Below are 14,395 nucleotides of genomic sequence, written 5' to 3' on the forward strand. Positions count from 1 at the left end.
GCTTTGGCTACGGTCTGATCTTTGCTTCTGGTAGCCAGTCCCCCGATCCTGGACCATCAAATCCCACTCCTGGCTCTCTGCCGCCACTCCCCGCACACAGGGGCAACTCCTCTCCCCTCCGCTATTCCCTTTGCAAGCACCGCTAGCATCGTGGCAACAACGCTGCGCTCTGGATCCAATGTGAAAAAGTCTTCCATCAAAACCCCTCCAAGAGGTCAACGACAGTTTCTCAAAACTTGTATTTGATTAAAAAGTACACGGCATAGTTTAAACGTGCGGACATGCAGGAAATCTGTCAGGAGCGCGCACCCAAAGCCCTTTGCTACTTACTACGAAATCTCGCCCCCTGCACAGCACCTCTGCGGGAACTCCACTGTGGGGACTAGATGTATCTTTTGGATATAAGATGTCACTGTGTAAGGAAAGCACAAGTCAGATCATGGTTTCTCTTTTGCAGAGTTATTCACAGTAAAAAAAAAATAATTAATACATAGATAAAGCTGAGAATCCGTGTGCATCCTTCCTCCCTAAGACTCCCGGTTTTTGGCTTTGCTTTAGGCTGGCCAGGCTTGTGTCGGGGGGGGGGGGGGGGGGGGGGGGGGGGGACTAGAAGCCTGCTGCTGTTGGCTACTAGCTCAATGTTTACCGAGAGCATCCCTTGAGGGCTGATGCAGACAAAAGACGTGCATTTAGGAGCTGCAGCACGACGCAGTTTCAGCTCGGAGCATGCGGGCTTTCACTCTGTACATCTTCAGCAATAAATATTTTAAAACGCATCACAATTTCTTTCCTGCTGAAGTCTGGGGCAATATGAGATAACAGCTCAAGCATCTCAAAAAGCTTTAGGTGGCTTGAATTAGGAAAGGAAAAAAAAAAAAATTCAGTAAATAAACTTTTCTTTGTTCCTTTCAAATTATCACGGAATCTGTGACCTCTGGCAAATTCTATGGGTGCTTTCTAGTTTCTTCTTTTTTATGTAATTTTGTGGGAACCTGCTCCAACAAAAGTAGGCACCCATCGGGAAAGGTTTTTGTTGGGTTTTTTTTTTAAGGGGCATCAGGACCCTTTATTTGCAGCCACCCAGAGTTTCTCTCTCTTGCCCCCAGCTCTGCTCAGTCACGTCCTCCAGGGACCCCCAAACCACAGCTCCTTCCAGAAACCGACTGACGTGGCCCAGACGTCTGACAGAGGCAGGCAGCGCCTGCTCAGTCGGACCAGTAGGTGCCACAGCTGAGCAAGGGCTGAGTCCCTCTCCCTCCCCCCAGCCCAGGAAGCAGAGTCCTGGACCAGAACTCAAAGCCGGGTCTTCAGTATGGCAGCGCATAACACTGGCCACAAGCCAGCCGGGAGGTTCTTAATGACAGCACAATGCTGCGGGTTTTATTGAAAAACCACAGTTCCTTTCCAGTGATCTCGTTCAGATTGACAACAAAAAATAAAAATGCAGGGAAGTTACAGATTTTTCAGTATTAACTCATGACCATTCCTAAAATGTACCCTGAAACATTACACCTTTTCCTGGTCCTGAATATTTCTGAAATTAAATTTGATGATGGTCGGACTCTGGGTGGTTCAGTGCAAAAAGTTCAAGCGCCTTCCGTTTCTGGGTCTGATCACACCAGCAGTGGCTCGGGCCTTTACCGTGCAAGCATTTCTATAGGTGGTCAATGGGGCAGGAACCGGAAGTCTCCGAGCAGAGCTGAACGAGCAGGTGACGAGTTAACAGCAATCAAAGCACACTCTGGCAGAGACAGGCAGCCAAAATCAATCCTAAACACACTCAAAATCTAACCCCACCTTTCACGTTTCCATTTCAGTCCTAAATAAAATAACTGTATCTATGGCCAGTTCTGCGCCTTCCAGCACAGAGAGGATTACGTATTCCCTAAAGATCTCGCTGGTGCATTTCCTTCAGGATGGACTGACGCATTTCCAGCAATTCACAGGGCCATCGGTTTCATGGCCACACGCGCGCGCGGCCGGCTGCCCTCTCACTCTGCAGGGCTACGGCTTTCCTACCTTTTCACCACCCAGTTTCCCTGAACCAACAGCGACACCTGCTGTATACAGCGCAAAACGGCGGTCGAATCTGTTCCAGCAGCCACCAGGCCCATGAGGTTGGAAAAGGGCATGACCTTTACTGAAGGGAAAAAAAAAAAGGAGAGAGGAAGAGGCAAAAATCAGTCTTGGTTTCAAGCAAGCTTTCGGAGTATCCCCAAATGTTAGGACCCCGGTCTTTAAAGGTTATTCAGCAGAATGGAGGCAAAGGTGAATGCACCAGTCACCATCTGCTGGAGACTGAGAAATACTGGGGGAACTGCAGGTGGCACCGGGGCTTATCAAGCAGTGTCAGTGAAACTCTCTCTGTCTCCATCTGCTGGCAGGAAGGCATAAACCCAGGAGTCTGGAATGATCCAGGTACATACCGGGAACACAGTTTTACCCACCCCCCCCCCCCCGAAATGGAAGTGATGAAATACATCTGGGAGACTTCTGCTGCCGTGGTCTTGGACCTTTTGTAAGTTCTGATGTCTTCTATCAGACCCAGAATTAAAAAAAAAAAAAAAAAGAGGAGAGCTCAGGCACTACCACAGCTTTCTGTGCTGATCCAGAAAAGTGGTTCCTAGAACTGCCCTCCCACTCTAACCCAACCATCCTCCCCCACCCTTGCTCCTTCTCAAAAAGCAAGCCAAGCGGGCAGAGATCCCAGACGTGAACAGAAAGCGTTTAAGGGTTTTTTCAGGTCTCGGAGAGCTGCCGCTGCTCTGGCAGAGAACGAGCAGAGCAGGGACAGATAAAGCAGATGGGAGAAGCTGTTCTAACCCTCAGCATTCGCACTGCGGCACATGACCCGGCTCCTCTCCGGGCGACGTCCGCTCCGAGCTCACCCAGCTTCCCGCTGCAGCCCTCTCTGATGCCCCCCCCGGTTTGGTGGAGGTGCGCTTACCATTCCTCATCAGGATCCGGATTTGATCAGCCAGGGGCAGGGTTCTCAGCTGGGCCATAGACAGCACATTGCTGGGGGCCACGGGCTTTTCCCTTCAAAAGCGAAACAAGAACAAAAAAAAAAAAAAAAAACCCAAACTACTGAAAAATGATAAAACGACTTGCAGCAAATGAAAAATTGTTTAAAAAAAAAACAAACAAACAAACCACAACGTTCTACTTTTCGAGATTCAGATTCAGCAAGGACACTCACTTTTCTTCCTCTACGCTAGGAGGCATCAGCATCGTCAGGTACTCGCTGTACAAGAGGGGAAAAAAAAAAAAAAAGCAAGCGCTGAAAACATTCGGATATAAGCAATCAAGACTTTCCACAGCACATTCAGACTAAGCTGGCACCAGGTGTCACAATAAAACTTCTAAACAATGCCCTGCTCATACTTACCAGCAAGTCCCCTTCACTTTACTCCTTCCTCTCTGGCTCTCTTCGGAGTCCCATCATGCACAGCCTTCAGTATTTCCCTCCCCACTTTCTCCAGTATAGGCCAAACATTGCTGAGACTGCAGTATGCCCCTCGCTCTAGAGCCACTGCCACTGCTACCCTCTGAGCAACCACTAGGGCCTTTAGCAGCACCAGCAGCCTGGCTAAGCCGAGGACCAGGAGCCCGAGCTGAGAATCAGTTCCCAGGTTTCCCCTGGGCAAAGCCTTACCCACAAGATCCCATATGTCCCTCTCGCTCCAGATCACAGGAAATGGCCAGGTACCAAACTCTCTCACCTGGGAGATTTCACTAGCTCTGTGCTCTCCGCCATTCCTGAAGACTGACAAAACAAATACTGCCGTTCATGCTCCGAGCGGCTGTCCTGAAACAAAGGAGAGAGATTTAGCTGAACACAGATACACATCAGTTCCCGGAGTTTCAATATTTCTTCTGCTTGGAGGGCTGGCAGCGATCTTCCTGTACATCTCTGCAAGGTCCTTACTGAAATTATGGCAACTCCAGGGATTTTCTCATGCAGTGCACTAAGCAAATCTCCCTTGCCCCAGTAAGTGTCATGGCTGAGAAAAGGGAAGCTCCTAACCAGAGCGGAAGCATGGTAAGAAGCAAAACGTTCACTAAATAGAAAACTGTAAACACCTGCCCCCGCCCAGAATCGTGCATATCTAAAACGAACAAAAAAAAGCAAAATGTTACTGATTGCACCCTTGCCATGTGTGATGAGGACCGAAACCAGTAAAAGACACAACTGGGATCCCTCTAACAGGAGCCTCCTGTCCCTGCCTTCCCAGAGATGGAGGCGCTGTGACTGGTCAGAAAGAGCCTGCTTCCTCCCCCCACCCCAGAGAAGCCCGTAACCAGCACTCTGCATCGGGGGTGGGGTGGAGGGGGTAATCCAAGAAAGGAAGGGAAGTGGGTGCTGGGCAAGCGTCTTCTGAAAGGGGAGAGCTCGGCGTGGTAGGGACGTTGGAACTTCAGGCTAAGCCATCTGTCCCACACAGCTGCAAGACGAGGAGCCAGAAAAAGAAAATTATTACTTACCTGCTAATTTTCGTTCCTGTAGTACCATGGATCAGTCCAGACAGTGGGTTATGTCCCCAATCCAGCAGATGGAGTCAGCACAAGCTTTGAGGGGGCGTATCCATATATACTACTACCCCCTCTGCAGGAGTTCAGTATCGAGTATATCAAAGCCCGAGTAGAAACCCCCGAAGGATCAAGTTTGTGGAAACAGATAATGAAAACAATTGTAACTGCAACAAGTAACTGCAAACATCCTACCAACTTGTAGGGAGCTGTGAAAAACAGCGAAAAGAAACAACTGTGAAGACACAGAACACTGCGAGCAAGAAGCAGCGCAGAGCTGAGCAGGATCAAGAACCCAAACGCGGTGGGCGTCTGGACTGATCCATGGTACTACAGGAACGAAAATTAGCAGGTAAGTAATAATTTTCTTTTCCCTGTACGTACCTGGATCAGTCCAGACAGTGGGATGTACCCAAGCTTCCCTAAATTGGGTGGGGTCCTGCGAGGCCTGCTCGGAGAACCTGCTCGCCAAAGTGTCCAGAGACTGAAGAGGCGAGGTGCAGACGATAGTGCCTCGAGAACGTGTGTAACGATTTCCAGGTGGCTGCCCTACAAATTTCCTGCGAGGATACCGAGCGAACCTCCGCCCAGGAAGCCGCCTGAGAACGTGTAGAATGCGCTACGATTCCGGGTGGGGGAGTCCGACCCGCCCCAATGTAAGAAGCAGCAATGGTAGTCTTCGAGGCCTGAGACCCCTTCTTAGGACCGGCCCAGAGTACAAAGAGATGGTCAGAGGTTCGGAACTCATTTGTAGCCTCCAGATAGAGGCGCAGAGTGCGCTTGACATTCAAGAGACGGAGAGACTTCGGCTCTGAGGAAGAGAAGGACAGCAACTCCACCGTCTGGTTCACATGGAATGCAGAAACCACCTTCGGAAGGAAGGAGGGAACAGTGCGAAGCGAAACTCCAGAGTCGGAGAAACGGAGATAGGGCTCTCTACACAACAGAGCCTGCATCTCCGAGATGCGTCGAGCGGAACAGATGGTCACAAGAAATACAGTCTTGAGAGTGAGATCCTTTATCGTTGCGCTGCGCAGCGGCTCGAACGGTGGTCCCGACAGGGAGCAAAGCACAAGGTTAAGACTCCAGGAGGGACAAGGGTCCCGCAACGGAGGACGCATATGCTTGACACCCTTGAGAAAACGAGCAATGTCAGGATGCTGTAGAAGAGAGCCCCCATCGCTCAACAGCGAACCAAGGGCGGCCACCTGAACCCGTAGTGAATTATAGGTGAGCCCTTTTTCCACCCCCGCCTGTAGAAACTGAAGGATCTGAGGTACAGAAGCCTTAGCGGGTCTCGTGGCCTGGCTGGTACACCACAGCTCGAACACCTTCCAGACTCGAACATAGGCCGATGTCTTTCGTGCCCGCAATAGCGTGGATACTACCGCCTCCAGGTAGCCCCGACGCCGGAGGCGGCGCCTCTCAAAAGCCAGGCTGCAAGACAGAAGAATTCTGCCTGCTCGAAAAATACCGGGCCCTGATGTAGGAGCTGGGGGAGGTGCCCCAGCCTGATTGGCCTGTCGATCACCAGCTGTAGCAGGTCCGCAAACCAGGGTCGCCTGGGCCATTCTGGGGTGACGAAAACCACGGTCCCCTGATGGCTTTCTATTCTGCGGAGCATCCTGCCCACCAGGGGCCATGGTGGAAAAGAAAGATATGGTGGCCACGGGAGGACCAGGGCATCCACTCCCTCCGCGCTCTCTCCGGCGACTGAAGAAGCGTGGAGCCTTGGCGTTGAGAGCGGACGCCATCAGATCCAAGTGGGGGGCCCCCCACCGATGGACGAGAAGTTGCATTGCTTTGTCGGAGAGAGACCACTCTCCGGGTCCAGCAGTTGACGACTGAGGAAGTCCGCCTGGACGTTGTCCACACCGGCGACGTGCGAGGCCGCTAGCCGGACGAGATGACGCTCCGCCCATTGCATCAGCAGCGCCGCCTCGAGCGCGACCTGCGGGCTGCGCGTGCCTCCTTGTCGGTTGATGTAGACCACGGTGGTAGCGTTGTCCGATAGGATTCTGACTTCTCGGTTCCGAAGAAGCGGGAGGAAATGTCGCAGAGCTAGCCAGACCGCTCTGGTTTCCAGACGGTTGATTGACCACTTCGCCTCCACCGTGGACCACGTCCCCTGCGTGGCGCTTCGATCGCAGACTGCACCCCAGCCTGCTAGACTGGCATAGGTGGTCACCACCACCCAATTTGGCAGATCGAGGGACATGCCACGGGCCAGGTTCGGCGGATCCAACCACCAGCCCAGACTGTCCCTGGCATTCTGTGGGAGCGGGAGAATCATCTGATAGTCCTGCAATACTGGTTTCCAACGGGAGAAGAGCGCCCACTGTAAGGTCCTGAGGTGCGCGAAAGCCCAAGGTACAAGGTCGATGGTGGACCCCATCACTCCCAGGAGTTGCAGGTAGTCCCAGGAGGTGGGCTCTGGTAACGCAGAGAACCGTCGTGTGTGATCCCGCAAGGATTGAGCTTTGTCCTGGCGCAGAAAAACTTTGCCCAGTAGGGTGTCGAAGGTCGCCCCCAAAAAAAACCCAAGCGTTGCGAGGGCATGAGGGAGCTCTTGGAGAAGTTCACTACCCATCCCAGGGAATGTAGAAACCGTACTACTCGAGTCACCGCTGAGCGTCCATGATCGAATGACTTCACCCGGAGGAGCCAATCGTCCAGATAAGGATGAACCAGGATGCCCTCCTTCCGGAGAGCTGCCGCCACAACTACCATGATCTTGGTGAAGGTGTGCAGCGCCGGCGCCAATCCAAACGCAAGAGCCGTGAACTGAAAATGCTGGTCCAGAATTTTGAAACGAAGGAAACTGTGGTGGTCCGGGCGGATGGGAATGTGCAGGTAGGCCTCCGTTAAGTCCAGGGAGGCGAGGAACTCCCCCCGATGCACCGCCGCAATCACTGACCGGAGCGTTTCCATGCGGAACCGAACGACTCGAAGGGATTTGTTGACTTCCTTGAGGACTAGGATAGGCCGGAAGGAACCGTCCTTCTTTGGTACGACGAAATAGATGGAATAGTGGCCCGAGCCCACCTCTCCGAAGGGCACGGGCGCAGTAGCGCCTGTCTCCCGGAGTCTGTCCAGAGTCAGCTGCACCACTCCTCTCTTGAGGTCCGAGCCACAGGGGGAAAAGATGAACCTTCCCTGCGGGGGGCGGACAAATTCCAATGCGTAGCCGTGTTTTATGGTATCCAGGACCCACTGGTCCGAGGTGATCCGTGCCCACTCCGCTTAGAAATACGTTAGTCGGTCCCCAATCCTGGGGACAGGGGAGTGGGCGAGACTGGCATCATTGTGAAGACTTGGTATAGGGGTTCCCGGTTCCGGGAGTAGTGTGTGCGGGCCGATGCCCGCGGAAGGCGCGCAACCAGGGCTGAGACCTGGGGGCGGATGGCCGGGAGCCCGTCTGTCTGTAGCCCCTGTAGCGCCGTTGCGCTCTGGCTCTGGTCCGAGAAGAAGAAAACGCTCTGGATGGTCGAAACCTATCCTCCGGCAGCCGATGAACAGCGTTCTCCCCCAGGGACTTGATGATCTGGTCCAAATCCTCCCCGAAGAGGAACTTGCCCCTGAAGGGAAGAGAGCCCAGACTGGACTTAGAGGACGTATCAGACGCCCAATTGCGTAGCCACAGTAGTCGTCATGCTGCCACTACCGAAACCATGGATCTTGTGAGGACCCGAAAAAGGTCGTACGAGGCGTCCGCCCCATACGCCACTGCGGCTTCTAGCCGATCTGCCTGGGCAGCCTCATCGGACGGCAGGTTCTGAGACGTGAGGAGTTGTTGCACCCAAAGGAGACTAGCCCGCTGGGCAAGCGAACTGCACATCACCGCCCGCATACCCAGAGCGGAGACCTCGAAAACCCGCTTAAGGAAAACTTCCAACTTACGATCCTGTGTGTCCCGCAACGCCGCACCTCCCGTCACTGGGATAGTCGTCCTCTTCGTGACCGCCGACACTGCGGAGTCCACCTTTGGGACCTTGATGAGGTCCAGAAAATCTTCGGGGAGCGGGTACAGCTTTTCCATAGCCCGGCTGCTCTTCAGGGAGGCCTCCGGGGTGTCCCATTCCCTGGTGAGAAGTTGTAAAAACGAGTCATGAATGGGAAAAGCCCGAGCCCTCGGCCGGAGTGCCGCCAGGACAGGATCTCCCTTCCTTGAAGAAGTGATGACAGCGGGAGCTACTGGGGCAGGCGGGTCTGGTGGCGGATCCAAATCTAATTCTTGGATGATCTGCGGGATGAGGTCGTCCAGCTCTTTCCTCTGGAAGAGGCGTAGGGTACGCGGATCATCCCCCTCCTGTGTGCCGTCCCCTTGTCCCCCGTCCGGGAGGTCAAGTCCATGTCCCGCTGGGTCTGGCACCGCCCCCACTGCCGCGGGCGTGGATCGGACCCGGGTAGGAAGGCGGGAGGCCCCCACTCCCGGAGGGTTGGGGGGGGCCGGCGTCGAGGGCAACATCCGAGGGATCTTAGGAGGGGGGGGGGGTCCCACAGGTGCTTCCAGCCCCTGCAGATAAGCGGTATGCATGAGCAGGATAAACTCCGGAGAGAACCCCGGCCTGCTCGGGTGTGCTTCGGGGGCGGCGTGGTTCCTGCTCCCTGGCTCTGGGTGCTTGGTTCCTGCACCAAAATCGGGGGAACACCCCCGCTGGTAGAGTCCTCCAGGGATCCGTTCTCCCTCGTGGCCTCCAGGGATCCGTTCCCCCTCGTGGCCTGCGCCTCAGGGCGCTCAGAATGTAAAATGGCCGCCGTTCCCGCCAAAAATGGCGGAGTGGCCGGCCCGCACCGCCCGGGCAAAAAAGAGAAATCAGTCAGGGACTGTGAGGTACCTTCCCCCCCGGGAAGGCATCGTGCACAGATGCCCTCCCGGGAAATCCGGGACCCCGGGTCTCCGCAGGCCGCACAGCGGGACGGCCGCGGCATCGGGATCGCTGCAGGAGAAAAGAAAAAGCCACGGGGGGGGCCACGCGCACAAAGGCGCCGCTGCGGGGGGGCCCGGTCGGCCCGCACTGCCCGCTGTCTGAAAATAGAGGAGGGTGCCGCGGGGGGGCCTTCCTGGCCACACGACCCGCCCCAGACATCTTTCCCTAAATGGCTCAGCAGCCCATGAGGAGCTGTAAAATGGCCGCGGGTGAGGGAGTAAAGAGCGAAGAGGCCGGCTCCACCGGCTTTCGCGGGCACCGGGGGCTGAGCTGTAAAGGAAAAAAACTACAAAGGAAAAACAAACTTACCCCTGGCTGCAACGAGAAATAAACAGCAAGGCCGCAGAGAAGAGACAAGGAAGATAAGCCACTTCCCAGAAGTTGAAAGAACTCTGCTTTTTTTTTTTTTTTTTTAAACTTAATACAAACTTGATACAAACTTGATCCACAGAAAAAGACAACAACAAGCCATAATCAAGCAAGAAAGTGAAGGAAAAGGAGGGGAAGCCTGATTCCCCTACTCGCATCTGCTGGAGTCAGAAGATACTGAACTCCTGCAGAGGGGGTAGTAGTATATATGGATACGCCCCCTCAAAGCTTGTGCTGACTCCATCTGCTGGATTGGGGACATAACCCACTGTCTGGACTGATCCAGGTACGTACAGGGAATGGGAAATTCCCTAAAGCTTTGAACGACTTCTTCCCAGCCTCTGCTTACGGCACTGTCTCCATGTCCCGGCTCCCTCACCTTCATACTGTAGTAATGCAGGTGAACCCAGGGCTCCTCCGCCTGCTTCTTCTGCAGGAACTCATAGGACTGCACGCGCCGCTGACGCGCCTGTTCCGACTCAGGGCGAGAGAACCGCACCTGCAAAAAAAATAAAATAAAAAAATTATACATATTGAAGTGCAGAGAGAGGGAAGGCATTTCATTCTAAGAGCCTACCTTCCATATTCCTCAATAAAGGAAGGACATTAAGGTCATAGAGATCCCAAGGAATCTCTATGCCAAAATATCTTAGAGAGTCTCCAGCCCGCTTAAGTGGAATATCAGATCCCCAGCATTCCTGCGGCTCAGGAGGCTGCACCTAAGTCTCTGACTTCTGGAGATTAAGTTCAAAACTCATAAACAATGGGGTATCGCAAGCTTTAAAGACAACCTAAGGGAGTCTCAGCTGTCAGACCAAGCACGTGATTCGCTTCAGCTCGTATTTCTGTCTGTGCTGTCAGACGTGTGTGCCTCTGCCACACTAGTTAAAATGAGGCTCTGCAAGAAATGTTTACCCTTGCCCACGTGGTAATGCGCCAAGCTTTTGAAATCTCATTTTAAACGAGTGCCGGAGCAGTGCTTGATAGAGATATATATATATATATATATATTCATTGTCATTGCCTGGCAGCCCACGTCCCACTTTGATTCTCCTCTGTACAGTCATTCTGGGAACCTCAGCAACTCACTGTGCTCAAACTTTGCCTCAGGTTCTTTGGTAAAGGGACATGGTAACCCTATGAATTATGCTATGCACTCCCACACTGTGGTTTTACGCCATCTACTGGAGACAGAGAAATACTGGGGGCACTCTGGGTTATGTACAGGGTCAGTGAAACTTTCTCTGTCTCCATCTGCTGGCAGGGAGGCAAAACCCAGGAGTCTGGACTGATCTGGGTACATACAGGGAAATTTATTGCTGAACAGTATTTACAAGATAAGACTTCAGACTTACAGTAATCTGCTTAACATCCTCCTCTGCCTCATCTTGGGAAGAATCACCAGCTACAAAAAAAAAAAATAAATTATATATATATACACACAAGGAAGTAGATAAAAAGAATCACACACTATATTTATGCCCCTTTTTTTAGCTTTTAAGAAAGGCTCCTTCCCAAGACACCCTCTCACATACTCTCAACACACATTAGTAGGGATGAAGCTTACAGACCAGCCCTGGCAGAACAGGTTTTGGTCAAACTCTTCCAGAAGGAGCCAAGAATAACCCTGCACACATTCTACTCTGAAAACGGAGACTCCTGACCCCGATGAGGCTGCACATTACAACTACAAACCACAAACTACAAACTGCAGTTTTCCTAGCTCTAAAATTTGATCTTTCATAAAGTGAGATGGTTATACTTCCTACGGCTCTCAGCCAGTGCCTGGCTAAGGGGCTTCGAAACTGGATCCTAAACCTTTCACATACTTCACTCTTTTTTTTATTCCAATAGCCGTACCTGGCCGCAGCCATGGAGAGAGAGTCCACACACACGAATGCCATACCTTGCTCAGCTCAGCGCACGTGGCAGTCGCCGAGATTCTCAGCCAAGCCGTACGGTTTGACCATTCAATTACTAAAGGATGAAGTTCGCATTGCTACAGAATTGTTCCTCCGAGGAAACTTTAAACAAGTCATTCCCATCTGCAAGCCTTTCCCCTTGTTTTAAGAAGGAAAAGCAGCACAGCTGCTGTATCAGCCTATGGTGACTTCATGCGCTGGCTCTCATCTTGTAGGACGGCAATGGTATTTCATCACGGATTAAACTAGCTTCCTGCTTGTACAATCTCATTACGAAAATAGGAAAAATACCTCAGAGTCGAGGGGGGGTCATTAAAGGTTCTAGCCATCAAATAAAACCCTGCCATGCAAAACTTGCCTTCGTTCGCGGCTTCTCTCTCTCTGTGTTTGGCGTCAGCTTTGTCCAGGTAGGAAAAACTGGGCCGCAGCTGTAGAATTCCATGCAATGGGGTTAAGTGCAGTTCGCCTGCCAAAACAAAAACATATGAAACCATGACCTGCCCAGGACGACTCCTGAAAGTGACGAATAAAAACCGATGGATGTTCTCTCATTGCATTCTGTCAGACTTTCTCCACGGAATGAAGCTCTGGACTGTTGGGGGGGGGGGGAATCCACCCTGCAATGGCAATGTTTTAATGGAGGGCTGCCACGAAAGTATACAGGCAGCGACTTTGCAACTCCCTCTCTTCTCACAGGCTGGGTTCTGCCTTCAGGAGAGAGAGGATGGAAGCTGGGCAGCCTGCTTCGAGTGCCTCACGGTAGCCAATGGACGGAAGGGGGCCTGCACTTCAGCAGCTATCATGTCTCCCTCAGCCAGCACAAGACAGCCTCCAATATAGGTGGCTGACGGCAAGTGAGAAGGTGGACACGGCCACCAAACAAATGCCCAACTTCCACATCCTGCAATCCCACCTTTCTGAACCACCATGAGATTTTCCATTCTTGAATGACATCCGTACTTTTTTTTTTAGTTCAAATGAAAAATAATCTCAGCTGAGTTTCGCATGGAAATCTCACTTCCCCCATCCATATGGCTAACAAGGCCTGACAACCCCACACTGCAAGTTTTACACCTCTGCTGGAGACAGAGAAATACTGAGACTCTACATGTGGCAGGCCAGGTCGCAGGGCAGCATCAGCGAAATTTGTTTTCTCTGTCTCCATCTGCTGGCAGGGAGGCAAAACCCAGGAGTCTGGACTGATCTGGAATATGAACAGGATCACCAGTGCTTTTTTTTTTTTTTTTTTAATTCAAATGACAAATCTCAGATGAAGTTCATATGGAAATCTCACTGTCCCATCCATATGGCTAACACATTTATTATCATCGTGGACAAGATTCTATTCCTACAACCATGAAATTGGAAAAAAAACAGTAAGTTTCCTGCCAAATGACAGTCTCCAGGATGGAATGCACAAAACAACTTGTTTCAAAGAGAATGGAGCTAGGTTGCAGGTCAGAAAAGGATCTAACTTTACATCTTTATCTGTACAATGACCTTCATCCCCTACAGGAAGAAGACTAGAGCACACCTTTTCTATAGATGGCAGCTGCATAGCGGGAGGTGTTACTTGCAGCCTGTATGGATGAGAACGTCTGCTTGTCCATAAGCTTCCTGCACAGAAAACAAGGCGCAAGTTACAGATTAATATACATCGCGAAAGCAAAATGAATGCAGGTTCCCTTCCACATTACAGAACAACCTGGCTTACAAACAGATTACAAATCTTTCTAGGTCAATTTTTTTTAAAAATCCCAAAGCAGCCTAGAAAAGCTATTAGGATACGGGCTGGGAATTATTTTTGTTCTACTCTTAAAGTCCTATTTAGTAATGGCTTTATCACATTTTGCTTCATGGAAGTACAGCCATAGTTTAAGTGAGCGTTATATCCGATTGCTTCGGCTACTGAACTCCACTCTGGAAACTCCTGGTGGATTGGAAAAGTTGATTAGAGAGATTTATAAATTAAAATTCAGAAGTAATCCACCTACTAATTCAGGGCCTATGTATGCAGGCCCTACGGCTGTGGCTCGGCTCTATCGGATCCTCCTTGACTTCTCTAAGCAAGCGATTCTGCGGCTGATTAATGTCACGTATAAAGCTAAATTTGCAAGAATCACTGAACAATTTTATTTCCACCCTGCCTACAGGGAGAACACAAAGAAAGGCGCGGGCGCTTGCTTACGATGAGTAGGTGCTGCTTTCGTCGGTGCAAGTGCCGTCCACGTTGAGCGCGATTTGTTCCCCTTTGCTGCGACAATAGTTGGGGCTCACGGTATCAATGGCCATTTCAAGCTCCACCTGAACATTAAGAACACAGATTATAGCCCCTGCGGGACCAAGAAAAAACCAACAGTACAAAGGAATTTATGAATTAGAAGAAGCACTAAAAAAAAACCAAGGGTGGACATCTTGGCTATGTAAACCAGACACGTACGAGCACCGTGACCGCTCCAAACACGCATGAACTCGGAGCTACAGAAATATTTGATTCCTACCACCCAAGTTCTCTTAGGCTTCTAAGCAACAAAATTTGGCAGCATGAGGAAATTCATGCACAGGAACAGAGCTCCACAGAATACAGACGAATATCTCTCGAGCCAGTCCAAGTATCTTTTATGCAACATGAGAAGACTCTGT

The 14,395-nt window shown here is 51.5% G+C and overlaps 1 protein-coding gene across 3 annotated transcripts in view; it reads right to left on the reverse strand.

The window, feature by feature from the left end:
• POLR3E (RNA polymerase III subunit E) overlaps positions 1 to 14,395 on the reverse strand; it is a 33,539-nt gene that overhangs the window by 14,121 nt on the left and 5,023 nt on the right. For all 3 annotated transcript variants that reach the window (XM_029577687.1, XM_029577688.1, XM_029577689.1), the window contains 10 exons: positions 13,941 to 14,056; positions 13,287 to 13,369; positions 12,111 to 12,218; positions 11,186 to 11,235; positions 10,210 to 10,329; positions 3,723 to 3,808; positions 3,200 to 3,244; positions 2,948 to 3,039; positions 2,020 to 2,140; positions 331 to 412 (listed from right to left, as the gene is read on the reverse strand). In XM_029577687.1, coding sequence (XP_029433547.1) covers positions 331 to 412; positions 2,020 to 2,140; positions 2,948 to 3,039; positions 3,200 to 3,244; positions 3,723 to 3,808; positions 10,210 to 10,329; positions 11,186 to 11,235; positions 12,111 to 12,218; positions 13,287 to 13,369; positions 13,941 to 14,056 — 903 coding nt within the window. The remainder of the gene's footprint in view (positions 1 to 330; positions 413 to 2,019; positions 2,141 to 2,947; positions 3,040 to 3,199; positions 3,245 to 3,722; positions 3,809 to 10,209; positions 10,330 to 11,185; positions 11,236 to 12,110; positions 12,219 to 13,286; positions 13,370 to 13,940; positions 14,057 to 14,395) is intronic.

The sequence above is a fragment of the Rhinatrema bivittatum genome, chromosome 14, assembly GCF_901001135.1.
Source record: "Rhinatrema bivittatum chromosome 14, aRhiBiv1.1, whole genome shotgun sequence".
NCBI lineage: Eukaryota > Metazoa > Chordata > Amphibia > Gymnophiona > Rhinatrematidae > Rhinatrema > Rhinatrema bivittatum.